Source organism: Brienomyrus brachyistius, chromosome 11, assembly GCF_023856365.1.
Source record: "Brienomyrus brachyistius isolate T26 chromosome 11, BBRACH_0.4, whole genome shotgun sequence".
In the NCBI taxonomy this organism is placed as follows: Eukaryota; Metazoa; Chordata; class Actinopteri; order Osteoglossiformes; family Mormyridae; genus Brienomyrus; species Brienomyrus brachyistius.
In genome coordinates this window covers 12,616,460-12,644,445 of record NC_064543.1, presented here as the reverse complement: position 1 = coordinate 12,644,445, position 27,986 = coordinate 12,616,460, and the positions used below count along the sequence as shown (strand labels likewise).

At 47.7% G+C, this 27,986-nt stretch overlaps 1 protein-coding gene across 1 annotated transcript; it reads right to left on the bottom strand.

Moving 5' to 3' along the window:
• On the bottom strand, nt 1-27,937 carry LOC125751924 (Wilms tumor protein 1-interacting protein homolog). Its single transcript, XM_049031360.1, has 8 exons — nt 25,880-27,937; nt 15,574-15,675; nt 7,308-7,375; nt 6,255-6,317; nt 5,810-5,940; nt 4,486-4,537; nt 4,089-4,157; nt 1-2,270 (listed from the first exon to the last, which is right to left on the bottom strand). Exons 1-8 carry the CDS (start codon nt 27,327-27,329, stop codon nt 2,118-2,120), a joined length of 2,088 nt encoding a protein of 695 aa, XP_048887317.1. The 5' UTR covers nt 27,330-27,937; the 3' UTR covers nt 1-2,117.
• Nucleotides 27,938-27,986: the final 49 nt, after the last annotated feature.

Genomic DNA, 27,986 nt, shown 5'->3' with positions numbered 1-27,986 from the left:
TTTAACTAGAAAACCAGTTTATTGGGGAAAAAAGCAGGTTATAACATCTAAGGTTAAATGACACTTTTGACCTTTAAGACATTAAATAGCTTTAGAAATTTATTTAGATAAATAAAATCTACACATTGCATTTCTGTTCCTCGACGAACCAGCTACACAATCGAACAGTGAACGATGCTGATGTCTGACACGAACTGGCCGGGGAGGAATCGTGACGCGTTTACATTTGTGACCGAAGACAAAGACTACGATTTTGTACAGATAAGCTACATTTATGGAATACGACAGGGATTCCAGGCGTAACGCACGATTCCCAAACGGAACGCCGTAGCGTGTGCTTTTTCTGGTCCTGCTTTCCCCCCAGCCATCTATGACATCATTTGACAGAATCTACAGTTTCAAAGTTATTCTTCAGCATTAAAGTTTTAAGACGTGATGTGCTTTCACCTGTGCTGAAAATGTCAAGAGTAACAGTATGAGTCATAGCTGCACCTCAGTGGGTCTGTAACGTACCAGAAGCATTTCAAAGCATTTAAATTTGATTTTTATTTTTTTTTCCTTTCTGGTTGAAGACTTTCTTTTCCATCATAATATATTACCGGTTCCAGAAAAAAAAAACCTGGAGCAGAGAGCACTTAATACACATCCTGCCTTATTATTCCCCTGGTCTACACGGTGCTTTTCATACTCAGTAGTACTAATGTGTGCACACGGATGTGCACTTTCTGATTGGCCCTCACTGGGCAGCTGCTATTCGTCCTGCAGCGGCAGGTGGGGGCGGGTCGATGCAGGCATGGCCAATAGCTACATGCACACTGAACACTTGGGTTTCCTGCTCCGCAGTGCAGAGTAACCCCCATCCCTAAAACACTACCAGCACCCTCCCCGCCCCCACCCACCCCATATACCTGCACCCTGGCGCCATGCCCGCAATACTACCCTGCCCCCATTTAAAAATGTCAGCAGTTTCTTGGTGACTCTCGTAAATGACTGTGCACTGCGCGCTCAAAGGCGTCAGGTTTAGGTAAAGATGAAGGCATCTATACAGCACTTTGTTTTTTTTGAAAAACAGTTCTCAGCTACAGAAAACCAGTGTCAGAACAAAAATATGGAGGTTCTAACGGTTTGCGAACCACACCTGGACACCGATAATAATGGGAGATTCGTGAATGTGCCCCCCCCTCCCCCCGCCCGCTTAAAAAAGGGGGCAATGGACCAATAACATCTTAAGATTGTGTGTCACATACCAAGCCTCAAACTCCACTGGACAATGAGCATTTAAAAAAAAAAAAAAAACTATTTAAAATTCTTATGCTTATTCAATATATATATAATTTTATAAAAAGAGATTTGTACAGCCTATGTACATCTAAATCATTATGAATATTATAATTAATGACTGCTCATAGATCTTTTAAGATTATATTATGTTAAAAATTGCCAAGCGGCCAGTTGGGTGGCAGCGAGCTCGACCGACATGTCCTTCGACGGTGTGTGTCACATGGCACGGGGGATCGGTGCGCGGGTAACAAGCAGGCCAGCTGTTCCTTTGCATAGCCAAGAAGAAAACACAGAACCACCAAGGTTCTGCAGAGGGGGGAGCCAGTCACAGGGCAGCCAGCTTAAGTGCAACATTCCAAGTTAGGAGGCCGGAGCAGAGGATCAGGCACCTCCTGCAGGAGAGCTGTGGGTGCAGCTAGCGCTCCTCAGTCTGCATCTTCAGTCGGGGAGGATTGAGGGAGGCGGAGTCACAGCATCATTTTCACTTTGGCCCTGGAATGCAACGGGTTAAAGGGCAAGGGCAGGTCAAATCAGCCGTATGAAATGGGCGCCTTCCCCAAATAACAGGGGTAACAGAGCTCCACTTAACGCAGCCGAGGGCGGGGCCAGCAGAGTGGCCTTGACCTATCACGGTCTTTGACACTGCGATGACCTCATGTGCAGCTGGCTGGGGACACGAGTGACTGGAGGCGCCCTTGTTGTGACCCCGGGACCTGCTTTTTGTCCCGCTGGGGCCCATGTGCACGTTCCCCCACAGTGTCTGGCCCGTCTCAGGCTCCTGCTCCCCTCCCCCATTTTGGTGTCCAGTCACGCTCTCCAGCGCCGCCCTGGGGGCCTCACAGCTCGGTGACGTGCATGGGGTAGCCTTGGGGCAGATGCTGGGGCACTTGCGGCTTGAGCCTGCGCAGGTGGCAGCTGTGGCAGAGCAGGTGACCGTCCAGAGGGTAACAACGGTGCCCCTCCTCATCATTCAGCTGAAGTCCGCAGTCCTGCGTAAATGAAATGAAACAATGATGAAATGATGAATCAGCCCCTTAATTGCCATTTGCACAAGTACAGCTATACTAGAATGGTTCTTCCTGTAACCTTTTTTGTATATTTGTATTATTCTATTTTTGGTAACATAAAAAGCGAAGCTAATCATAATTGATACTTTATAGATCCCCGTGGGGAAACTGTCTTTAAACCTCCTTCAACATGCCCTTCTTTGTAGCATAAGTTCTCTGTAAAGGGCAGCCACCTGTAGAGGTGCCTAGATGGACTGAGACTGGGTTTGAACCAGCCACCTTCTGATTACAGGCACACAGGTTTAGCCCACTGAACCACAAGCTGCCTCTTCCAGTTAAGGCCATTCATGTGGTGGCCCTGAAGCATTTCAGGGGGTTAACGGCTTTGTTTGATGGTCCAAGGGACATGAGACTTTCTGAGTGAGATGACTGAGTGAGATGAGAGGAGGGGCCTGGCTCTGCAGTTTACATTCAGGGGTTAAATGCAGCCACCTGAAGTTCATTTTAGGCCGGCGATGGGGACGCACTGCAGAGCAGAGCCACACTGCTACTGTGGCCACACGCCGGGGGTGGGGGGGGGGGGGCGGGGGGACGTGGAGCTTGCGGTTAATGAGAGAAGCAACCGGAGCCAGAACAGTCTAAAGGGCGCCAGCTGAGACAGCAGAATGATCGGGCTCCCCTCGGCGTGTGACTCACGCTTGGCTGCGTTTTTAACGAGCACAGAAAAAAATCATGTGCGGTAAACTCTGTTTCCCTCCCCCTTCCTAATTAGGAGAAACTTTATTTTCTTTCATTCGCTTTTGATGACTGTTTAAGGTTCATCTGGGCTCACGGTGACTCAGGGTCTGTCTTTTGTTTCCATCGGGCACGACCGTTAGCTGGCGTGACGAATGCGGCGTGTGACAGCGGCTAAGCTAACAATGGGCCAGATATGGCCCGGGGCGCACGGCACAGTGTGTAAACACTCCGTCATGAAATGCACGCCCCAGTGTATGAATGCTGCCGTCTGATTATGACCCTGCAGAAACACTGGGGGGTGCACTGAGCCCCTCAAGCGGGAAAAATTACTCTGCAAGCTGCCTGCCGGTAGGTGGAGTTCTGTGGGCTGTGTAACTGTGGTGTAACTCAACTAGCTGAAGCTTCTCTCAGACCAGAGCAGGTGCCACCATCAGCTGGCTTATCCACCCCTGCCAACGTGTCCCTCAGAGGGCCACTCGCCTCCATTTGCTGAGACCCTGCAGAACCCAAATGCTTCATGTCTTTGTTGGAAGCATCGGTGGTGTAACAAATGAGTTCGTTATACAAAAGCAGCCACCAAACGCCATGTGGAAGGTGGGGGCAGTCAGTAATGAGGACCGCCAGACAAACACACAGACAATAACCAGCAGTGTGCAGTGTTTACCAAGACCAGTCTACCAAACAGCTCAGTTGACCTGATCATGGCTTGATTAACTGTAAATCTACACTGGCTATGTTATCTAGACTATAAGCATAGCATTAGATTTTTCCAGATACGATTAATAATAATGACTTAGGAACTAAGCCAAGAAATTAGGCCACTGCTGTGGGGGGAGGGGGAGATCTTTAGTGATTTTATTGTTGGCTGTTAACCCAGCTTTGGTCAGCTTGCCGGGGTCTGAAGGTCGGGTGGCCGGAGGGGTTCCCGGGTAGCTGTGGTATGCAGTAATGCCTCCGTGGCAGAAAGCAAGACCGTGGACAGCAGTGTGTCTGGCTGGCCTTTGGAGAAGCGCTGTCACACGCACACACACATGCACACACACGCACACCATAGGCACCCACCGCACAGTGGTAACACTCCACGTGGTAATCCTTGTCCATGGACACGACCCTGATGGTCTCTTCTGAGCCCTGGCAGAAGACACAAACACACAGACACACATTAATACAGAGAACGGAAGATTCTAGACCCTATTTAGGGAAACTTCAGCCATTCTGCTTTTCCGTCTTAGCTGCCTAGAAAAACTATTATTCTAAATCTATCTAGCCATTCATTTTTTGTACCCGCTTGTCCACTTAGTGATTTCATACCATACTTCCTGGAGACTGAGCCCCCCCTAAGGGTCAAATCCTAGAACTGCCCCCGGATACAGAGCCCGTCTTTGTAAAAGATAGAGGCGTGTTCATGCACAACTTCAACACATTATAGCCGGACTGGGTTCACAAGATGCTGTGTTACCTGGGCAGGGAGGATGGGCTGCTTACAGGAGGCGCATTTGGGGGCAAAAACCCTAGAAGAGAAAAGCAAAGTAAGCCCCCACCTCTATGTGCTCACGAAAGAAGGATGTGTGTTCACATGTACTGTTTGCGGGAATTTCGATCTAACTTAACATATTCGAGGATGACAAGTTTACGTTAGAAAACACACATTTGCTAAAAAGCCATGTGACCAGGTGGAAAAATCAAAGCCAATTTAATTGTGGTGCAACAAACAGACCTTAATGCATCAGGACCTCCACAGTACCACAATAGAACATGTTTGTTCACAAAATGCCAAGAGAGACCAAACAGGGAGAGTCCAGTACTGTGTGTGCTAAACAGGGCTGCCACTAACGACTAATTTTCTATGGATTAATCTGTAGACTATTTGAACGTTTGGTCAATTAATCAAAAGGATTCATTTCCCTCTAAAAAAGTTATTTTTAGTTAAAAGTTATTTTTATTTATTTTAGATGATGGACGCCAATTTTTCGGCACTATATGGACTCTGAAATGTTAATGAGATATGTATTGTGATGCCAAAAAGTTAGTAATCTGTATAAATTTGCCATTTCCTGATGTTTAATGAATGCGGTTAGTGGAGAACCACCTGCTAATGTTTTGGTAAATTATCTAAGCAATAAGCACTGAAGTGGCGAAGTAATGGACAGCTCACGGCCACGTTATTTAAAAGAGGATACTGTGATTAAACCAGGTAAAAAAAAACTCAGTGGCATGGCGGTACTTTCTGTAGTTTTTAGCAAATAAGGTTTTCATTTTTATTTCAGATCACAAATTATTTTCTTTTATTTAGTGTCTGTTTTTTGTTTCGTTTTTAGTTTACGATAATAACTCCGGTCCCAACAAGCCCAATGAGCACAAACACACACGAGGTCCGTCAGGCAACATACAATAAAGCCAGATGCTAGACTGAATGTCTTCTCAAACACTTATTCGACCGACACCTTTATGGCTTTAATAATGAGTGTATTTAGCAGCTACAAGGACAAAAGATATTAAAAAGCTCCCCGCACTGATAAATCAATAGACATGAATAAACAACACTGAAGGTGGTTTTGCCTACTCTGGCGATCCATCACCCAGAACAGCATCTGTGCGTTTCCTCTTCAGGTGCCCCCTGCATAGCGGGCGAGTTGCTATGGTGCGCCATCGAATTTTGCAGTGTACAGACCACCTTTTTGTTTTGTGAGAATCTGAACTACTCACATGGTGATAAATATCAGACGGTCCTTGATAAACCATCCTGGACTACAGAAGGGAAGATGGGATGATGTATGGCTTACGTGTGGTAGTCCTTCACGCAGTAAATGTTGTTCTCCACATCCACTGTAAACGGAACCCCGTCAAGGGCCTCATTGCAGATGACGCAGCGGAAGCAAGCTGGGTGGTAAGACTTGCCGAGAGCTTGCAGGATCTGCAAGCAGATGGTGGTGGGGGGGGTCAGGTCCGTAAAAACTAAGCACCCCCAATGGATTGATTGAACAGAAATAGTGCGTGCCCACGCACAGCACACAGAACAGTGGGCACTGAAGCTTGACTTAATGGTTCTGTTCTGCTATTGAATAAAAAAGTTAACCTGGAATGCTTTGCTTTAAAAGTGGCCTAAAATAAGAGTTGAGTTACTATATAACATAACATAATGGTTATTCTGCACCCGCCATGGGTTGAGAAGGTCAGACCGAACGCAGAGCATGCAGTGACTCTCAGGCATTTGTCTGCGCCCCTTACCATCTCCATGATGAGATGTCCGCAAACGAAACACTTGTCTGCCGTCTGCTGAAAGCCGGAGTACTGCAAGGCAAAGACACCGAATACTCAGGCACTTCACGTTTAGAAATGCAACCAAGATATTTTCAAAGCTCTGGATGAAGACGTACGACCAAATTAGCAACCCACGGAAATATAAAAAGCATTACAGTTAAATGATGACGCGATGATGAGTGTCCCAAAAGGACATGGTCAATCTCCTTCAAGAGGATCAGCTTTGCTCTGACCCATGTTCGCAGGCTGCTGTTCTCTCCTTGGCCTTTCTTCAAAAACGCGAAGGGCCTGCTACCTCTTACCATAATGACCATCAGGACAACCAGCAAATGAAAGCATGTCTTCGATGCATTTCTAAGACCGTCTATCTGGGCTGATAACCCGCACTCAGTCCTGCAGAAAGACCATCTGCAGAGCGGCATTCTGGGGTCACAACCTTCCCATGACCTCGAGGAGGTGGTGGTGGAGGCATTGGTCACATCCAGCCCCACTACACCTGACCCATCTGTCTGCATCCTAACTACAAACCCTGACATAAAGCCATGGTTACTGCGCTGAAGATCACAGCATCCATAAGATGATGACCCACACATTTTTCTCTTTCCAGTCAAACAAATCTTAGACCTAAAAGTGCAGTAATCACTACCATATGTATATAATCTGTTAACCCATTTCCCAACACACATGCTTACACAATGGACTTTGTGAAGGCCCTTAGTTAAGCAACATATGGTCAGTGCTCTGATCTAATCCAGGGTTGCCAAGTATCAAATACAACCAAGCAGAACCATGAGAAAGCACCAACACAAAGACACTACAGCTATACTCCATAAGACACCAAGTGTGTGAGCCAGATTTCTCTTATAAGGAGCACCTTGACTGGCTAAACCCCCAGAGAACCTCCAGTTTTTTATTCTCAGGAGACAAGCTGGACCAAAGAAGCCAGAGAGCAGATGAGAGTCTGAGAATACAGTCCCTTTGTCTAGCTCATCCACACAGAAAGCAAGGGCTGAAACTCACCAGGAAGTCTTCCTCACAGTAGACCTTGCCGTTGACATTGTAGAAAGCTTTTCCTCTCAGCCTCCTCCCTGGAAGAGAGAGAAGGAAATCTGAGCTACATATTTAAGTGCTGTGGTTTCATCAATGAATTAATGAATGTTACTGCACAGCATCTCAAGAGGGAACACCTGGTCTAAGAAGGGAAGCCTTATGCACACAAACAAGCAATTTAAATAATTATTTCCAAAATTGGACTAAATGAAACTAATGCCACTACTGGGAAGTACAAAAAAAAAATTTGACAGATGACACAGCTTGTCAGGAGCACGATTTGGGGGTTTTTACCTCTAAGGCTACATGATGGATTCCATGAATCCATAACCTGGGTTTCAGGACTGAAAACCAGCGGGAAAGAGTATTACACTGGAAGTTGAAGCCTGACAGATACGTTTGAAATTATATTTGTGGAAATATGAACATGTTCTAAGCAGGTGTCACTGAAAGTACAGTACAGCTTTCAGAGGGGAAGCCGAGGGTGGTTCCCCTGCCATCTCAGATCTCATCCTCAGTATCATTAGCCCCCAGTGGTCTCAATACATCACCTACTAAAAACAACAAAAGCTAAATTGTTTCCAACCATCCGAAGCTCAGACCGGCCGACACGGCTCTGACTCCGAGGCATTTCATAGAATGGCATTCAATATTAGAACTGCCTTTACGAGTGTAATCCAATATATCTAACATTTACATTTGTTCCTTACATTAAAAAACTCCAGCGGCATACTGTAGACTCACACCATCCTTTGAGACTTTCTCCACTCTTTACAAGATCTTTATACCTACAGTACAACATTCACCACAAAACCTGCTTTCCAATCCACCTTCAAAACCCATGAATATAATAGTAATGAGTAATTCATTAAAAAAACAAAATGCACCGCATGACCGACTCATTTCTAAGTCTCCTTTTAGCCTTTGAAACAATACTGAGATCTCTGACACCAAAGCACCCTGTGGTTCTGTTGTTACTTCACAGACACGTTTTTCCAAAGCGACGTGTTAGCGAAGCAAATAGCAGATTGTACATTAATGCTGTCAAGGAGTCAACTAGGCATAAGAGCGGCTAGGCCCAGTGTAAACAGTATCGCAGCAGGAGCTACCAAAACATTTGTACAAGTCCACATAACTATCAACAAAATAAGAACCTAATAAGAAGATAAGTGCTAATAAACACAACATAACAGCGTTCAAATACGTTAGTGAAAGAATTCGTGTAACAGATGGGTCTTCGGGTGTTTCAGATGGAGAGGGAGTCTGAAGACTGGATGAGGATTGGCAGCTCGTTCCACCATCAGGGAACCGTGTGGAGATACGCTCCTCTCGTGGTGGTGAGATGAGACACAGGTCAGGAGGAGATGGGTGCCTTTCAGTGGAGATGGGTGCCTGTCCATTGATGGACCCGTTACAGGTATAACTGAAGTTGTATTTAACGGTACGAGCTCTCACGACTAGGACACCAAAGCGCAATGATTAAAAAAAAAAAACAAAAGGTCAGAAATACCGGTTTGCAGGCACTGACCCCCAAAAAGAGGGAATATTATTAACGCGATTCTGTGGACATGCAATCTGAGCTGCTTTTACAGCCCTCATTTGCTGGAATTCTTTTAACGCACTGAGTGGAACGATACAAGTTGGGCAACAGGCACCTAAGGAGAGGCACCAGGACAAAGAGCGGCTCCGGGGGGGCTGGTCCCAGACGGCCACAGGGCCTGTGCAAACAAGGACATTCCTTTGGCCTGAGGTCACAGCATGTCCTATTCATGGGCGCCCAGGAGCTTGTCCCTGTGCTTGGGGACGTGCTCAGTGGGGATGGGTCCGGCAGGACTCCATCTCCCACTCCCCGTCCCCCCCCCCCCTCTCTCTCTCTCACTATCCCTCCCTCCTGCTCCTTTGTCCGGAGAGCTGGAGAGTGTCTGGCCATAGCAGCCCACAACTACGAGGCTGGTGGGCCCTATCCAGGACCTTGAAGCCGTTTCCCTCCAGCATCACGCCAAGCGGGAGCGACGCTGAGCCAGACTCACTCTGTTTGTTTTTCCATTACGGTCAGGAAGCGAGACACTGACTGCAAGTTGGTCAAGAAATAAAGTCAGCATGAGGAAACCGAATAATGTTTCAAATCTATTATGAGCATATGATATATATATATATATATATATATATGAAAAATTTGAGTTTATTCCAGAAAAGGCACAGATACCAGCCAGATTCAGAAGTGAAAGTGGAGTGAAATTCTTCACCGGGCTGCAAGTAACGTAAAAACAGACTCTCCCCGGAATGTTCTGGCACAGCACAGCAGTAGGGAATGGACATAATCGCTCCCCTAACGCTGGGCACTGAGCTTCACGACAAACACTGGCGTTTCATCGGTGGGAAAAAAAAAATGACTTGGAAACCGGTGCTTGACTCACAGTGTCTAAAATAGCCGCAACACAGGATGTCATACAAACACAAACAAAGAATGTGGACACTGGAATGGATTCAACAAAGCAGTTTGGAATAATACGCTCATTTCACCAATGGCAAGAAAATACCTCAAAAGACTACAGTTTAAAATGGATTAGCAAAAGCGGATACCTTGATCATTACTAATGTGTGCACACCCTTGACCAAAACGTATGCAGCACTGAACTATATACATGCACTATACGTACAAAAGTATTGTGACGCTCTTGGTAATCAGTGAATTCAGGTGTTTCATTCAGACCCATTGCCACAAGTGTATGAAAAACAAGCACAGGCTTACAAACATTTGTGGAGAAAATGGGTCGTTCTGAAAAGCTCAGTAAAATCAAGCATAGTACTGTGACAGGATGCCACCTTTGGAATAAGTCAGTTCGTGAAAATTCCTCCCCTTTAGACATTCCGCGGTCAACTGTGCGTGGTATTCCTGCAACGTGGAAGCATTCAGGAATAACAGAAACTCCACCGTGAAGCGGCAGACGATGTAAAGTAACAGAGCGAGGTGGCCGACCGCTGAGGCACATGGCGTGTAAAAGCCATCAACTCTCTGTTGATTCAATACCTGCAGAGTTCCAAACTTCCTCTGGCATTGACCCCATCATAAAAACCGTGCGCCATGAGCTTCATGGAACGGGCTTCCATGGCCAGGCAGCTAAAGGCAAGTCTCACATCACCAAATACAATGCCAAGCATCAGATGAAGTGGTGTGATGCATGCCAGCACCGGACTCCGGAGCAGTGCAAAGGTGTTCTACGGAGTGATGAATCATACTACTCTGTCTGACAGTCTGATGGACGAGTCTGGGTTTGGAAGACGCCAGGAGAACGTTACCTGCCTGACTGCATTATGCCAACTGTAAAGTTTGGTGGAGGAGGGATAATGGTATGGGGTTGTTTTTCAGGGGCTGGGATAGACCTCTTAGCTCCAGCGAAGTGAAGACTTAATGCTTTAGTATACTAAGGGATTTTAGTCAATTCTATGCTTCCACCTTTCTGGGAACAGTTTAAGGGAGGCCCTTTTCTGTTCCAGCATGGCTGTGCCCCAGTGCAGAAAGCAGGGGCCAATAGGACATGGCTGGACGTATTCTGACGTCAACCCCAAACAAACACCTCAGGGTTGAACTAGAATGAACATTGCGAGCCAGGCCTTCACGTCCAACATCAGTGCCTGACCCCACAAACGCTCTTCTGGATGAATGGGCAAAAATGTCCACAGACACACTCCAATATCTTATGGAAAACCTTCCCAGAAGAGTAACAGCTGATAGAGCTGCAAAGAGAAGATTAACCCCATACGGATGCCTATGGATTTAGAATGCAATGTCAAAGGTTTCTGCTGTCGTAATCGCCAGGTGTTCCAATACCTTTGTCCACTATAGTCAGTGTGCGTATGTATGCGTGGTTATATTATATATCCCTATCACAGCTGGCTCTTCAGGCGCTAAATACAAGACAACTGCTGCATGTCAAGTCCGTCACCGCCTTCAATTCTCAGGTGATGTTAAGACACCCTTCAGCAGATGCCTGACAGAAAACCCAGTCAGTGAAGATTTAATGGAAGCGCCGTTAGCTTCGAACATCCTCAGGAGATGGCTAAACGTCTTCTGGTGTGTAAAAAAACAAACATGCGCAGAAATGAGCCGCTTTCTTGTCATTCGGTGGCATAGAGTAAATTTAATGACCATTTTATTAGATATACGTTCTCGTTAATGCAGACGGCCTGCTCCTCCAAACTGGGAATCATGGAGCTGAAGGGGAACACACGCAGTAAACAGAGAGGATCAGAAGGTGCAGTCGCTGGGCGGCCAATCGGTAGGAGGTGCTGGGTGGAGATGCTGGTGGTTCCAGCATCCCAGAAGTAGCCTCTTACCTGGGAATTTCAAACTCAACAGTGTTTAGAGTTTTAAAAAAATGGTGTGGTGGGGAAAAAAAAAAAATTCATCCAGTCAGAGCCAGACTGTGGGCAAAACCAGCTAGTTAACGAGAGAGATCAGAGGAGAATGGCCAGACTCGTTAAAGCTAGCAGGAAGACCACAAGTGCAAAAAGAACACCTCAGTACAACAGTGCTGTGGCAGAAAGGCATCACTGAATAGAAAAACCAATGAAGCGATTCAGGGGGCAAATGTGGGTCCTTCCCAGTACCAGATAAATGTGAGCTTAAGCAGCCAATCAGTATTCATATCAAGATAAGGAAATGGGACTTAGTGTGCCACCTATAAACCAAAAAGCTGTTAGAACTCAGGGTCCACTCATTAGTCTGATTAGAGAGGATCTGATTGGACAGCTTTGGGGTATAGGGAGCCTGCTGACATCACAGAGCAGAGGAGGAGGAGGAGGCGGAGGGCTGTCTCACTGTGGAAGGCCGACAGTCTCGGGGACACGGGCCGGCCACGGGAAAGACCCTTCTCCAGGGACTGGGGACCTCCAGACGTATTAAATGACTCATAGCAGAAACAAGAGAATAAGAAACAACGAATCCAGAACTGAGGTGAATGCAGAATGTGACAAAAGGTGGAACCCAAGCCAGCGACCTGCTACAGCATTGCCATAGCAGCCCCTACCCCATTTGGGCTTGAGGGAGCCGCCGGCGATTCCAAACGACCTCACACCGGAACAGTGAAAAAGCACCGAGCCGGAACCAGAAGCACGTCCCCATCCCCACCAAGCTCCACATGACTTCAGACTAATTGAGAGCTTTCATGCTGATGTTCAATGAGGAAGGGGGGGGGGTCCCAGTGGGGAAAAGATTACATAACCTAATGGATGGACATTTCATGCCTGATGCACAAGGTGCAGTGAGGGGCTCGATACTGACACGTACAAAAGCTCCTGCTCCATAAAGGGAATGAAAATCTAACAGGCTGCACAGCGGGATCCCTCTGCGGACGGCGTGACCTTACAGAAGGGGTGTCCCCATGACAGGGTGGGTGGGGCAGCACGCACGAGCATGTACACGCACACGGGCTGCACCGCCGGCCAAAACAGGCAGGTCTTTATCACGTGCAGACACTGTGCCTGGGAGCAAGATGCCCAGGTGGCTCAGACAGGAAATGATACAAATGATTCATTAGGGCCTGTGGTCTCCCCACACCCTGGGGTTTCACCCCCTGCACCCCGGGCGAGTACAGGCCTGCCGGCCTCCTCCACTCATTTGATCATAGCCTCCTTACTACCCCCCCCTCCCCCCACCCCGCAGTCTCCATGGTCACGCCAAAGACACACTGAGAGACAGGAGGACTACAGTCACAAACAAATGGGATCCTCATAAAAAAGACAGGATCGTGTCCTAAAAGCACCTCCACACACCGACAGAAGCTGCCATATTTTAATGAGAGGGGGAAAGATACCTATAAACAGGTCTGTGCACTGAGTCTGGAACACAAAGACTGTGCTGAGGAAGACGCTCAGATGTCCAGTGGGTGGCGCCGTGTAGAGCATGAAGGAGTGTGTGACTCACTTCCTCAGACTGAGACTGAGTCTGAGACTCATTTGTGCACCTAGTCGGATTACACCCTCCTGAACTCCAGTGGTAGGGTGGTCTGAGTGTGTGTGCGTGGGCAAGTATATTACATTGTAGGGGGCCAATTGTCCCCACAATATGATAAAAAAAAAAAAACTTTTCACCTTGTAGGGACATTTTTTTCTGCTCCCACAAGGATAACATGGGAAAAAATGTAAATGCAATCACAAAACAAAGGTCTAGTATCTTATTTGGTTTGGGCTGGGTAGGGTTAGGGGTTAAGGTTGTCATACTGGGGAATAGGATCATGCCCACACAAATGGAATCCCCAGGAAGATATAGATACTATATCTGTGTGTGTGCTAGTGTGTTTGGGGGGGGGGGGGGCACACATCCACAAACAAGAAGGGCAAACACAGATCCAGGTTCCCTGACATGGAAGCGGAGAGTTTGCACTAGATCCCGCTTACACCTGAGCTGCGATGGGTCCGGAAATCCTACCCTAGCAACAAAGCCGGTTACCCAGCAGATTTCAGCCTGAATCTGTGGTAAGAGACACATCCGCCTTCTGCCTCTGGTACAATTACTAAGCACAATGAGATGTTTACTTGTGTGTTTCCTGCAGACAAACGGCTGTTATCTTGTTACTGCGTTACGCAGCAGTTCGGTTTAGTCTAAGCTGACTCACAAAGCAGGATTTTGCAAAAGGAAAATTGACAAACTTTAGGAACATGTTTCTGCTGTTAATCTAAAAATAGCCCATCTACAGTAAAGCACTTGACATTATCAAACATTATCCCTGTACCCATATTTTCCTGATAGCATGTCGTTGTACAAAAGCTCTGCTCTTCATAAAATTGTCTATTATAAGGTTTATTATACTATTTTAAAATTGTCCATAATTTGTTAAAGAGATAGTAAATAAAAATAATTTTGATCATCACAGTATCAATTACTAAAGAGATCAGAAATCAACTTTCGTTCTCCTTTCACCTACGCAGTGCTAAAGAGGCATTAACCATCACTGCAACAGGAAGCAGAGAAACTGGCTCAGGCATTAGCCTATTGGGAGAGGCGATCAGCAAAGCTTCTGGTCACTGTAAAACAGGGGTGGGGATCCTGATCCACAGACAGCCAGTGCGGGTTTTTGGGATGACATATCAATCAGCCAATAATAATGCAGTGGTTCTCCTCCAGTCCAGGCGACCCCCTGTTATTGCCTAATGGAGAGGTAATCTCAAAAACCCTCACCCACAGTGGCTCTCCATGGATCAGTTTCCCTACCCCTGCTTTATAACCTCAATAAGGATGGCCAACAGAGTATTGAGGGGGGGGAGTGAAAAATAGTGGGGAGGAACAGAAATGGGCATAGAGACAAGGGACGACATGCTGGAGTGGTTGGCTACAAACAGGATACAGAACAGGGTATCGGGAGGATAAAGTAAAATCCAGCTCATTAGACGGGCCGTGATTGGTCAGGTGAAATGAATGGGCGTGTATGGATTATGCCCCGCCCCCAGGACATCCACAACGCCACCAAGTGTCATTTACACCTCATAACTGCAAAGCTAGAATGTTCCGGTTTTGTCGCGGGTGTTCCCACGATCAGCAGCAGAAATGGAAGAGGTGTAAGAAGCAGCATTTCTTTTGTCAAGCTTTACTGAGCTGCTGAGCGTTAGAGTCCCATGTGAAGGACCCCCGAGGGACCAGAGGCCCGTCTGTCCGCCTGCCTGCCCACATGCAGCCTGACTGGCAGCGTCTTAGGCACACGGGCGCCAGCTGGGGGTCTTAGTCACCACCCTTGGGTGGATCGTCCGCACTGGTGGGGCTTGTAAGCACGGCTGCCGGAAAGGTTCCCGGCTGTTCTGGGAGAAACACTGGGCGCATTTTCTCTTTGTGCAAAATTTGTCAGAAATGTACTCAAAAAAATTATACACAAAAAAAAAAATTCCTGGTCCCTGCATCCTGAAATATTAAATTCATTCATGCCTGTATCTTCAAAGAAACGCCAGAGCAGCAGAGGGACCTGAAGAACTCCGAGTAAAAGCAAGACACACACACACACACACACACACACACACACACAGCGAAACATCTCCTTCACGACTAAGCTAAATAAAACTGCAAGATGAGACATAATGTGTTGCATGGCATGAAACAGAAGGTCCTTAATGCTAGGCTATGATTTACATTAATAGTTTTCCATTAACAAGTTTAAATAAACAGTTGAGGACACATAAAGAGAAAGAGTGCAAGCAGAGCTTCACTCTCCGTCAGTAAGGCAGGCCAGCAGAAGGAGTGTCTTACCACAGGAGAAGCAGGTGAAGCAGTTGGTGTGGAAAAGGTTTCCCATGGCTTGGCAGGCCTGACTTGCTCCGTACACGCCTTTGCCACATTTGATACAGATACCTGGGAGAGAGAGAGAGAGAGAGAGAGAGAGAGAGAGAGAGAGACAGGGAGAGAGAGAGCGAGAGGGAGAGAGAGAGAGAGAGGTCAGTGCAACTGCACACACCAATGACTCATTTTCACTGCAGATTAGATCAGAAAATCTGGCTAAAAATCTGGGAAACTCCCATGAGGCAGCACCTCAGTAAAGGCGTTTGCGCTGGGTGTGGACAGAGCCCCAGCACTCTCAGGACGGTTCTCAGCACAGCAGGGGAGGGCCGAGGCTCTGTATTAGCGCCCCCTAGTTACATGTTTGGGCCCCACGCTGACGTAAAACAATATCTGCGTGAGGTGGTGCGCGCGGATTGGCCGACATGGCTGAATAATGCCTGGCCAGCAGGTTGTAACTGGAGACAAACACACTTGGGAGAGAATAGAAAGCATTTATTGTCATCGTACAGACTGCAAGCACAACGAAACTTCAGTATTCACATATCATGCTCTCCTGTGAGACACACACATGCAGGCATATACAGGTGAGAGCGACACTTGGGGGGGGGGGGGGAGGGGGGCGAGTGCAGGGTCAGGACACTTATCAGGCAACCTTGAGGGATTTTGGGATGAAGGGTTTTTCTGAAGTTTCTAGTGGTGATGCCATTACACTGCTTGCCATGGGATTTGAACCGTTTAAATTGTCAGGATGCAGTGCCACTAAAAATATAAAGGGGGGGGGGGGCAGCTGTGGATCTAAATACATTTAACTTTCTTATTTAGCAGATTGTTTTGTCTAAGACAACACACAGCTGAGGATCGGACAGCAGGTTCAGACAGTCCCTGGGGTGACTGGGGTTATGGGCCCAGCCGAAGCATCGTTACTCAGCAGGCTTTGGGATTTGAACCCACAACATTCTGGACATGGGCATAGACCCGTAAACCTGCAGGGCAAGGGCACGGTCCCCACCCAGTCACAAAAGCAAACGGCCAGAGCAAAATGGGTTAACAGCACTCTCCAGAGCTTCCATGTCAAAACTGCTGCTTCTTCATTGAAACCGAAAACGAAAAGCGGTTTAGCTGCCGACTCACCTCTCGAGTCTGAAGCACTGTTTCCCTGCCGGTGAAGCCGGCACATGCTTCACTAACCCGAGAGAAATTATAACGTGAAACCACTACAGGGCACCCCTCCTGGGTGTATGAGGACACTGTGGCTCTGTGAGGCTGGGAGGAGCCGCCTGACACGAGAGAGAAGGTCAGGCTTTCTGTACCACACCCAGGTACAGCAATGTCAACCTTCCCCTTATGGACCACCACAGAGGGGCAAGTCGACACCGAGAACCGAATGACGCACCACCCAGCATGGTAAAATTCGCATCAGAAATATGGTAAGAACATGACAGATCTTAGAAAAATGTAATTATTCCATCAACGATTAAGCTTTCAGATTGTTGCTGTGATCACACGAGTCTCCAGGACATAACCCAACATGCAACCTGCATTCTGTGCGGTATGCTGGCCTTTACAAGTAAGAATGGGCGACCGTAACAGCCCCACAGCAGAAACATGAATGTTGCTAGTGTGACAAAGGACACAGAGTTGTTTCCTTGAGCCAAACACGCACTTCCTTGCCTTACAAATGTCCGTCGTCACATAAAAGGTGGGAATTATCGCAAGTCACCAAATAATCATCAGTCGGTTTGGTGGTGAAATGCAGGATTCTGCTGCCTGTCCGTCCTCCTCTGTGGTATTTAACTGCACACTAACCTTTGTTCTCTCTCTCGAGGGCTGTATGGATGTTCCAGAGTCGGGCCGCTCCACAAACACGTACAGTACGTCTGACTACATGCCCCTAGGACTTTGGCTATTATGCAAGATCGGGCTTCGTTAGAAAAATGATTCACTCAACGAGAGAAAGGAAATGAAACATTTTTTACTAACTGTACCCAGACACAACCACATTAATTGGATCTATTTAGTTTTAGTATTAATGGTCAATTTTACATATTTCCCCATGTAGAAACTAACTTTTGTAAACAGGCTCCCGAGGTTCTTAAAATGAAATTAAAGTTTTGCTCAAGACTCCCTTCCAGTTACATATACAATAACTTTCAGGATCAATATCATGCATTCAGAAGATCAGAGGTTGTCTAAAAATGGAAGAAATGCATTGATAAAAACATATTACTCCATTAAAATGGACTACCCAGTTTGCAGCAAGGCAATGCACCACATCCCACCACTGAAAAGCTCGGGCAAATCGATACATTCACACCAATTTCTGTCGTGCCAGCCCACTTTGCGCCTGAGTGCATGCGGGTATAAAGCGCTAAGCCAAGACTTTCTAGAAGATGAGAATTGCCTATTGAAGGATTCATATTCAAAATGTGTGATAATACTAGGCAGAGTTGTATGATTGTATGATAACTACCGTTGCCTACATGCATGAAAAAAAAAAATTATCCACCAAAACTTCTACAGAAAGCATTGGTATACAAATGTAATATAGCTGGATGAAGAAGAAGAAAAAATCTTGTATGACCAAGGTTCCCAGTTTGCCCTCAGCATTCCGTTTCCAGTGCTTCAGAACAGGAGTAAGGCTTCCTGTTTTATTGTTACCTATCTGGCTAAAAGATATTGACTCAAAGTCCAAAGGTTGCTGGTTCGAGTCCCGGGAAGTGTCCTACTGAGGCACCCTTGATATGACCTACTTGGGAATACCTAGAGAAATCTGAAAAAGGTGTAAAGGTCTGATCCTACAGGCCAAGAGATAAAGTGCTGCCCTCATTGCACAAAGCTTGGGGATTGACCTCCCAGGAATCACACACAAGTGGTAACTCTTTGGGGAGGTGTCACTCAGCAGGCTAGGCCTCTGTTACTGGGATCTAAAGTTCGCTGCTTCGACCCCCGGCCATGACAAAATACTTACATGTCTGTAGGGCTCTTAACCTGGAGCTCCAGGGGCAGTGCACGCTGGCTGACCCTTTACTCAGACTCTCAAGCTTATTCTCACCTGTTTACGCGTCTCTGTGTCGCACATGGTGCTTTCCCAGTGGCACACAGGAACCAAGCCGGACCGCAAAAAGACCAAGTACAGTGCAGTTCCAGCTCGCTTTGCACTGCAGCTGGGTCAGCTCGGTAAAGGCACTGCCGGATTTGGAGAAAGACAATGACGAAAAACTGAAGAGACGCTTGTTTAATGTTCACAAAGTGTACATCATGATTTACTACGTGTCAATTTCTGCTAGCAAGTCTGCGAGAATCAGTTACGTTAGCATCAAACACTAGCGGAATTACCATTCGGTTGCAGAAATTTGCAATACAAATCCATTCTGTTCAGCTATCCTGTAGTACTTTAAGCAGGTGATTGCCGATTTTCAAGTTCCGAGTTATCGGGAATGCATCAATACGTCACGATTGGTGAGACTAACATGACGAATAACATATAAAACATGCCCTTTTTTTCCTTCAGATAATCCACGCATGTTGACTCAGAACACCAGTATCGCCCTGCATGATGCAACCAGCTCAGTTAGGTCGTTCCTTTGGTCCTGCTAGTAAACAGAGTCGTGTCAGTGCGGGTATGGTTTGGGTACGGCTGGCATAATTTACAACGGAAAACTGTTGGTTCACGGTACGGCAAGGGTATGGTTCAGTTCTCGGTGGGGGGGGGGGGGGAAAAGCACCCAATACAGAGCAAGACGGGGTAGCCGAATACAGAATTTCCTCATGGCAATTAATCAAGTATCACTATTCTATGTAGATGGGCTAAGTAGCGAGTGAAGGACTGTGCACGCGTGTTAACCTCTGCCTGTAAAATAAACCTGCCAGATGGAGTTTATATAGCATGCATATTGTGAAGGGGTCACTTGCTAATTAATTCAGGAGTGACTGGCGCAATTAAACACCCTGTGAAATTAATTTCTCCTGAGTGAGAAAGATGTAGGTGTGTGGAACAGAAATGCACATGGCGCCGTGTGGCGCGTCCCACGGGTCTGTACCGCGGCTGCGGGATGGCTACGCTGCTAAACATGCAACGGCCTCTAGCCAGGGTGGGGGGGGGGGGGGGGGGTTCCCGGCCCGCCGAGAGCCACGCGGACTCTCCCACGGCAGAGTTTCCCACACCGTGACGGCCCGGTATTCTGTGAGAGCACGGCTTTCGGCGAGTACGCCACCGCATTCCCACAGCGCTCACTTTGAGCAAAAATAAATAAAAGCTTTAAGCAGCCGCTCGTTGGCTGCAGCAGCCAGCCTGGGTCTGGTGCGACTCGCATGCCGGCACGACTTTGTTTCCTCAAAATGCGTCACGGTACGATACACAGTTGCCAAGACAACTAAGGTACATCAAGTATATAATTTAAAATTTGGATGTTTTGAAAAGCAGTTTTAAAACTGGATGGGCAGAAACTAGTAGCAAGATATTGGTATTAAATTTGTAGCTAAGTTAATTTGTTGAGTTTCATGACCTCAGAAAGCTACATTATTCAATACTGGCCTCTCAGCCAAGACATATGAAGAAAGGTAAGCAATAATAAACCTATGAAGTGCATTTACGCTAATTAAAAGCACTTTAGAGCATTTGTCAAAGTAACTGTAGCAGTTTCACAGATTGCTTTGTCTACAATCAAACACTCGTCTTCCTCTTGATAATCTTTCAGCGGAGGGTTATGTGAGTGAAAGTGCTTTGAAGCAGAGCAGGGGGTCCATTTTATCTGCCACCCAGGTGGGACATTAATCCATCATCCCCTCCATGATTGTAGCCATGAGAGAGTGACGTCAGACTGAGCTCTCTGATCCAACGCGAGTACAACTACTGATCAGCCCCCGTTATTCTGAAATACAGTGCATATCTAGCTACTGTATGTCACACGTGGCACTGCTGGTTCTGAATACACGCGGGAGCAAATATTTCCTTCCTTTATTTCCCAGTGAACTATATCTGAAATAGAGATGGACATTCCTGCCATGCATCAAGCATGTGACAGATCTGCCATCGCTTGTACTTTTGGCACAAGGGCTGTACCGGGTTCCAAAACATTTGTGCAACAACCAGGAAAAATAATAAATAAATATTGACTAAGGCCACTGACTGACTGCCAGTCTTGGGAAGAAACAGCCCACAGATTCCATCTTCTCAGGACCCCAGCTTTTTATAGCAGTATTTTATTTCATGGGAAAAAGTAGCTTTCTTGGACTTAATTAACATCAGATCCTAAATAACCGCTCTCCCGACTAGGAATTTATTCGTTTGGATTTTTTCATTCATTATTACCCTCACTAAATACAGGACTTAATGGATAAGCCAATATACTGATGCATTTAATTTTCTCCGCAATCAAAACGATTAAACACACACACATATATATATATATATATATATATACACACACATACACACACATACATACCGGTATTTTGGTTTAGAAAACATTTTAAAATGGAGCCCCTTTGTTTAAAAGGTTTAAAGACCCACAGTGGGAATACCATAAGCACAGATCGTGAATGTCACATGACCCTAATTAGCTGGCAAAGGAAGTGGTGCATTGTGGTACCTCGGACTCCTTCAGACATGTTTGGGAGGCAGGTAGGAGTGAGCCGTGGATGGCAGGACAGCAGTGGACCATCCCAACCGCGGGGTGCATAACCCCGTCATCCGCCCTCGAAGCAGAAGGGTGGAGAATCGAGGTCCAGATGCCGGTACAAATAATCCACCATGACAGAAACACACCACGTTAGGTGAGGAAAGAGCAGGCATAGCCACATTTCTCTTATGCTACAGCGTATTACATCACCGGGCGGATCCCAGTGTCACGTCCGAATACCTCCTTCAGGGTATCAAGGCCTGGGCATGGAGTGGAATTTTAAATATTCATGACTGGGAAAAGCAACTTCCAGACAGCAACAAACTTCAGTTAACGCAGCGTGGCAAAGACCCAAGGTCACTGCACAGCACCCGGCCGCAGGTCATATCGAGACGCTAAAGACTCTGAATCTCATTTCTTACCGCAGGGTCGTCTTCACTATGTTCTGGACATTTGGAGGAGATCAGATTTTCTGGCCACACCATAAATTCCCGGGGCACGGACAGGAAGAGCATGTCAATGTAAATAGAAGTTGGCAGGGGGGGCTGCTCATTCTGCACGGACAAGATGGACATTCAAAGTAAAGAGCTTTTGTTGGCCCACTAAGGAGGAGGACATCCAGCCTTCCAGTGATGCTGAAGAAAGAGAAGGTCTAGCGAGCATCGGGCAGAAAGCCTCCCCCAACCATTGAAGTCGGCATGGACGAAAGCAGCTCCTCGGTCGGCTTTCTGTGGGCAGGGATACGCCGGCCGGCAAGTCCAGAATGCCACTGCGTCAGCGCCCACGCACTGGAGCGTTCGGCAGGACGCGCCGAGAACGTGACGTGCTCCCTCACGGCTGAAAAACGCCGCCATTCAGTGACACAACAGAAGCAGTCAGTCATATGAATAACAGAGGCTGGGGGGGGGGCGTTTATCAACATGGCAGTGACGATGGCGTGCGTTGGTACGGGCGATTACTATTCCGTGCAGGTGAACAGAGTTTACCTCCCACCCAGTTTGGTCTGGCTAACAAGATGTGGTCCCCTGCCAGCTGTCTGAGCCTGAATGGCCCCCCCATTGACTGCTTAATGGGGGGGCTTTGCAACTTCCCTGCACTCCAGCCCTGTCTGGCTCAGACAGTTGCTTATTCACAAACTGTTATGGGTTGGGGCTATGTGGGGGGGCTTTACGGAGAATGCGGAAGACATCGAGCTGCCTACTGTCCTCAACGTCACTGCTGGTCCCTGCTGTCAATTCATTACAAAACAGGAATTTAAAGGGGGGCAGCATGTTCGTGTAAAAATCGCTCTACCGATTAATTATTTACAGGATCCTGTCCCGGAGAGGCTGTGTCCTCATCCTGGAACAGTAAACTTGAGGGAAAAAACGCCGGAGAGAAAGGAAACAACTAAATCGCCTGACAGGCTACAGCACAATTGGAACAGGGGGTCCCACTGGAGCTTCCTTTGCCTTATTTAAATGTTAGGGGGGTGAATGTAAGGGCCATCACACACACCCCCCCTCCATTCACTGAGCGCACAGACCGGCAACATGGACCTCTCAATGAGAGAGCTCCATCTTCTTTTAAATTCATTGTGAGGGTCACCGCTCTGAGTTAAAACTTTCTAGCTGTGAATAAGGGGGACAAAACATCCCCACAATTCCACCAATTCATAATATAAACCCCGCAAATTCTTACAATTCATGTCACTGCAGACACAGGGGACGGACGAACACATCGTAAGCCAATGTGTTCAGACAAATATACACACCATCACTTATATATTGAAAGCCTTTTTAAAAATATGATTGGCCCTGTCACCCCTTTGTACCCCAACTCATGTTCAACATATTTAACATAGGGGACTCTCAACAGGAAAAGCAGCAGGAACACGAGAACTTTAATTCATTAAATTCAATGAGCTGTCAGGTGCATTAAATCGGCGAGATGAAGGCCCACGGATCGGCCCGGACACGTCTCCAATGTACCGGTGCTGGGAGCGTCAGGCGGCTCAGGGTACAGGCTCAGAAAGACACACAGCCGAACACCAGCCAACACCTAAATGGCACCCCTGCTCTGAAGGGGAAGATGCGATGCCTAAGCCCACTACCCCGAGGAGAAGCCGACCAGGAGCCAAACAAGGCAAAGCGTCCTACTGAACACTGTCAGGTAATTAGCACAAAGTTTTACAGTTATATAAAAGGGGAGCAGGAACTTGCGTTGAGTGCTTTCAACAAACAGCAGGCCTTCCATCTCCTGAATAGCTGAACGGTGTGATGTGTAGGACTGTCCAGCTATTCAGGGGGTGGGAAGGGTGGGGCCCTCTGGCAGCCTCCCGTTAAATTCGACCGTGCCTCTTCCAAACCCTCATTTCCTCAAGGACTGGGCGGGCCCAAAAGCGGCACCCCCGCCCCTCCACTGGCAGCTTTTACTGTCATTAACTCCAACCCAGGAACAACGTCGAGCCAAGCCGATTGGCCACCTGGCAGGGTCACAGCAACCTGGCGTTCCATCCCACCAATCAGAATCCAGCTGCTCTTCAGAGGTGACTGTTAGGGCTCCGGTTAGCCTGGGTGCCCAAGCAGCGAATCACTCACTGTCGCTCTTAATATCTGGCAAGCTACATGCCTTCCTGCTGACATGTTCCAAGGGGACAGCAGAAGCAGGCTAACGCAAAAAACTCTGCGGTCAGTGATGCCATAATAGAAAGGTCTTCCCTACATTCAAGGCAGTACTCAAATATTTAAGCAGCCAAACATTGGCTGTAAGGCAGCTTCTCGCAAGCTCAATGCTAAGGGGCACGGTTTTATAATTAGAGACAGAACAAATGTCAAACACAGCTGTAATCTCACAATCAGTTACTCTGTCCCAAAATAAAACCAATTAACTGTACGTTCAGCACTGCAGAGTCACCGCTGGTCGGAAATGTGCAGTATCTGCAGTCAAAACCATAGAACATTACAGCTTAATAGCAAGGATAAACAAACCATAAATATCAGCAATTATATCGCTAATATTCTTTCTGGCAGCATAGGTTGCTTTCAGAAATTAATGTACAGAAAGACTGATGGAATGTTGATAGATATTAAGCTTGAACAACATAAGATAAGACACTTATCCTAAGCATTTATCCGGTGTTTTAGATAATATCCTTCTTTAAGGGCCATATTCCCGGGAAAGTGTTTTAGAATGTAAGAGTTCATAAAAAGGGCAGCGGATATGGTGTAGCTGTCAAGGACAGGGACTCGTACCCTAAAAGCCGACTGTCCGTCACCTAGCAGCACCCGGCAACGGAACACCTGACCAAGAACATTTGACCTGAAATCATTCCAGTGAAACGCGGCTGTATAAAAAAATTTTTGAAAACAAAAAAAGCATGAGGCAAGCAAAAAAAAGCAGGACATCAGTAATGAGGAGACAGACAGACGGAAGTCATTTAAAGCAGTGCGGCGGGCATCTCTCAGCTCTAACGAGGCAGCCGAAGGCATCTCCAAACATGGCTCTTCACCTGCACTCCAGGGCTCAATCCAGCAAAATGGAAATTAAAGCCGCCTTATTACTTCCCAGAAAACTACGCGAGACGACTCGCCGTGTGCTCAAGCCGTGCCACGAGTAAAACACACGGATGCCAGGCTACGACAAAACCACAGGAAGGCCTGAGACAGCTTAGACGCTCGCGATTTTCCTCAAAATACCACCGTTCATCTGAAATGGCACAAGGACTGAGCTCCACCACTTCAAAGTTTCCAAACCCTGGATCACAAAAATAGCCCAGGCCACTTGAAAGTGTAATTTTACCCTTCATGTGAAAATTATCTACTCCTGTGTCATATAATTCAACTCTGACCCAAAGAATCATTCGTGTTGCTATGGTGCATTCTAATGGACAAATGGCTGTAAGGGAAATGGTTGCATATTTATAAATGGAGATAATGGACGCAGCCCATGGTGTTATGGAAACTCTACATGCACTCAAGTTTACCATCAATAAAAGGGATGGAATTAGTACTTTCAGTCAGCAACTAATCTGCCAATAGCAAACATTCTCATGTATTGGAGGATGTAAACAAAGGCAGGAGAAAAAAACAATATATAAAGAGGTGATATTGCTCTCTCTATTCTCTTAAAGTAATTTGTGGGAGGATGCAGAGTCTAAAGTTGTTAGGTGGTTGCCCTGGTTACCACAGCTTCTTCCAGAAAACTTATTTGTTTGTCATGGGGGATGGGTCTTCGGTACGGGGTTCTAAACTTTCTAAGGAGCATCCTGCAAACGGTTGGCGCACGCAAGAAATTTGCGAGGAAGGCCTTTAGCTCTCCATTGCGTTTCCTAAGACTATTGTAAGATTTCAGGTGGAAGGGCATCGCAAAAACGCTTGAAATTAATACTGAACGCAACAGCAATGAAAAATCAGATGCCTCTTAAAATCATAACAATGCAACGTCGGTTTTGATATCCTACATGCCCCCCCTTCACGTATTTGCGAGTTTACCGAGTGCCTGAAGGAGATTTTACGGCCAGTAACATTATATTTGTCTAAGACTCAATCGGATAATTTATGCCACAGAATCATTTGCACGCACGCACAGTACTGCTCCCAAAAGTATTACTATCCTTAGCAAGTGCTTGTGATGCTGAAAGAATGTATGTTAAAAAATAAAAGCATGACCCTTACCAAAATATTCTTTTTTCATATGCATCTCCAGTTCCTTCTCAAGCTCCAGCGTCAGCTCCTCTAACCTCTTCTCAGCTTGGCTGGGGCCAGCTTCCCGGCATGGGGTAACTTGGTACGGCAACTTAAGCCTCTGGGCCGGGGTCGAGCTTTTCGTGGGGCTACTGTAATTAAAGGGCGCCTGCAGAGAAGTCGCTACGTCGGGGATCAACGCTCCCTGGGTGCACTGCTGATGCGGCACGCTGTGCAGGTAACTCGGCTCTCCGAAGTCCTGGGCGACGGCGTCCTCCAGCAAACCAGTGGCCAGCAGCGAGGACCGCGGCGAGGGTAGCTGCAGGTCCGGGTACGTGCTCATGGAGCCGCGCGAACTACGGGAACTTCGGGAACTGTGACTGGAAATGCTGGAGCGGGGGCTGAGCGCGCAGTTAGCGGCCATGCCGGCGCTCGCCACGGGCATGCAGTGTGTCACCGCGCCGTCCAGATCGCTGCTCCCCGGCGGCATGTACCTAGAATCGGAGTAGCTCGACCGGGGGCTGGTGGTGCAGGAATACTGGCTGGCGGTGCTGGACCTCGGGCTGATGTGCCTCTGGTCGTATCCCATGCTGATGCCACTGGTGCGGTTGCTGCTGGGCTTGCTGCTGCAGTCGTAGCTGTTCAGACTGGCCCTGGGGCTCGAATGCTTACTGGAGTCGCTGGCCGTGCTTGCATAGCTGGACCTGGGGCTGAGAGCTGCGCTGCCCTCGTACTGCACCAGGCTGGAGCGAGGGCTTGCAAATTTGTCTTGACCCGGCACTACCAGGCTGGACCGGGGACTGCTGATGCTGGACCTCGGGCTCGGGCTCGGGTGCTTGCTCTGTTCCTGGGGGGACAGGGAAGACGCCAAACTGGACCGGGGGCTCGTGGCGCCGTACCTGACGTCCTGACCGGTTCCGACGCAGACAGTGCCGGTCCTGCCGCCGGCGAAAGAAGGGAACGGTGCCGGCTTGTTCAGCTGCACGCCGTCGTACGCGCCCCCGCCGCTGTACCGATGCCCCTGGACCTCCAAGGAGAACCTCCGATGACGCTCCGGGGCTCCGCCGTAGCACGGCAGGGCCACTTCGGACTTGGTACAATGGCCATCCTCACAGTACACCGGATCCCTCTCGGTCGGGCAAAAATCCAGGGGGACCAATCGGTTTCCATTGGCCGAGCGCAGAGGCGACGCGTTATAAACTTTATTCCCGGGGGGATAATTCTCAAACGCGTGGACCTGTTGAGGAGCCGAGGGACTGCCATTCATCCGTCTACTTTTCTGCTCGGGAATCAGATCCATATTCGGGTGAATGACCATGTCTCTCCTCAAACTGTACGTGCCCTCGTATATAGAAAGATCCTCCATTAACTTACTTGCGGCCAGTGCCGCATCCTCCACGTACTTGGCCATGGGTTTTCCTTCCCCCTCCCTGCTTTGCATCCGAAGAGCAAAGCGAGCGAGCGCAGGGAAGCTTGTCTAAAAACTACAGAGTTGGAGTTCGCAGCAATTCCACTTCACATGGGAAATCAAAAAACATGTGTCGGATCCCAAGCGCAGCCCGTCGGATCATCTACAAAAAAAAAAAAAAAAAAAAAAAAACGGCTCCCTTTCCGATCAGATTAGCGCACAGCACGACATTTGGGCATCCAGATGAAAATCCACCCGCACAAAACCCTTCTTCCCCCCAAAGAGCCAGACGTTTGTCAATTTCAGACTAGTTGAAAGGTCTTTTACAGTCAATGGCGCGCTGCGCGGAGGAATTTCCCCCCGCTCTCTCCCTCCCGTGTAGGTTTCACAGCTTCTCCAAAAACCCTCCTTGCATGGCATTCCCAGTCGCTTGAAATAAATCACTGGGGCACTTCTGAAAGCAGGCCGGCGGTTTAGGCGGCCCGGCTCAGGCAGGCGGGAGTCTTTATCGTTAATACAGACCTCGGGACTCGTTTCTGCGGAAAGAATGCGAGGAAGGAGACCAGGGCGCGCTGCGTCCCTTTGGAATGTAGTTAATGCTGGAGCAAAACAATGAAGCGAGCGGCTCGGCCGAGCTTTTAAAAGGAGGAGCTGCGTGTGGGACCGGGAAACGTGCTCCTGCCTCCGTCT

Coding starts and splice junctions, on each gene's coding strand:
- LOC125751924 (XM_049031360.1), bottom strand. CDS start 27,329: ATGCAAAGCAGGGAGGGGGAAGGAAAACCCATGGCCAAGTACGTGGAG. Junction 15,676..25,879: donor TATGAAAAAAGAATATTTTG/GTAAGGGTCATG, acceptor TCTCTCTCCCAG/GTATCTGTATCAAATGTGGC. Junction 2,271..4,088: donor TGGAGTGTTACCACTGTGCG/GTGGGTGCCTAT, acceptor TCATTTACGCAG/GACTGCGGACTTCAGCTGAA.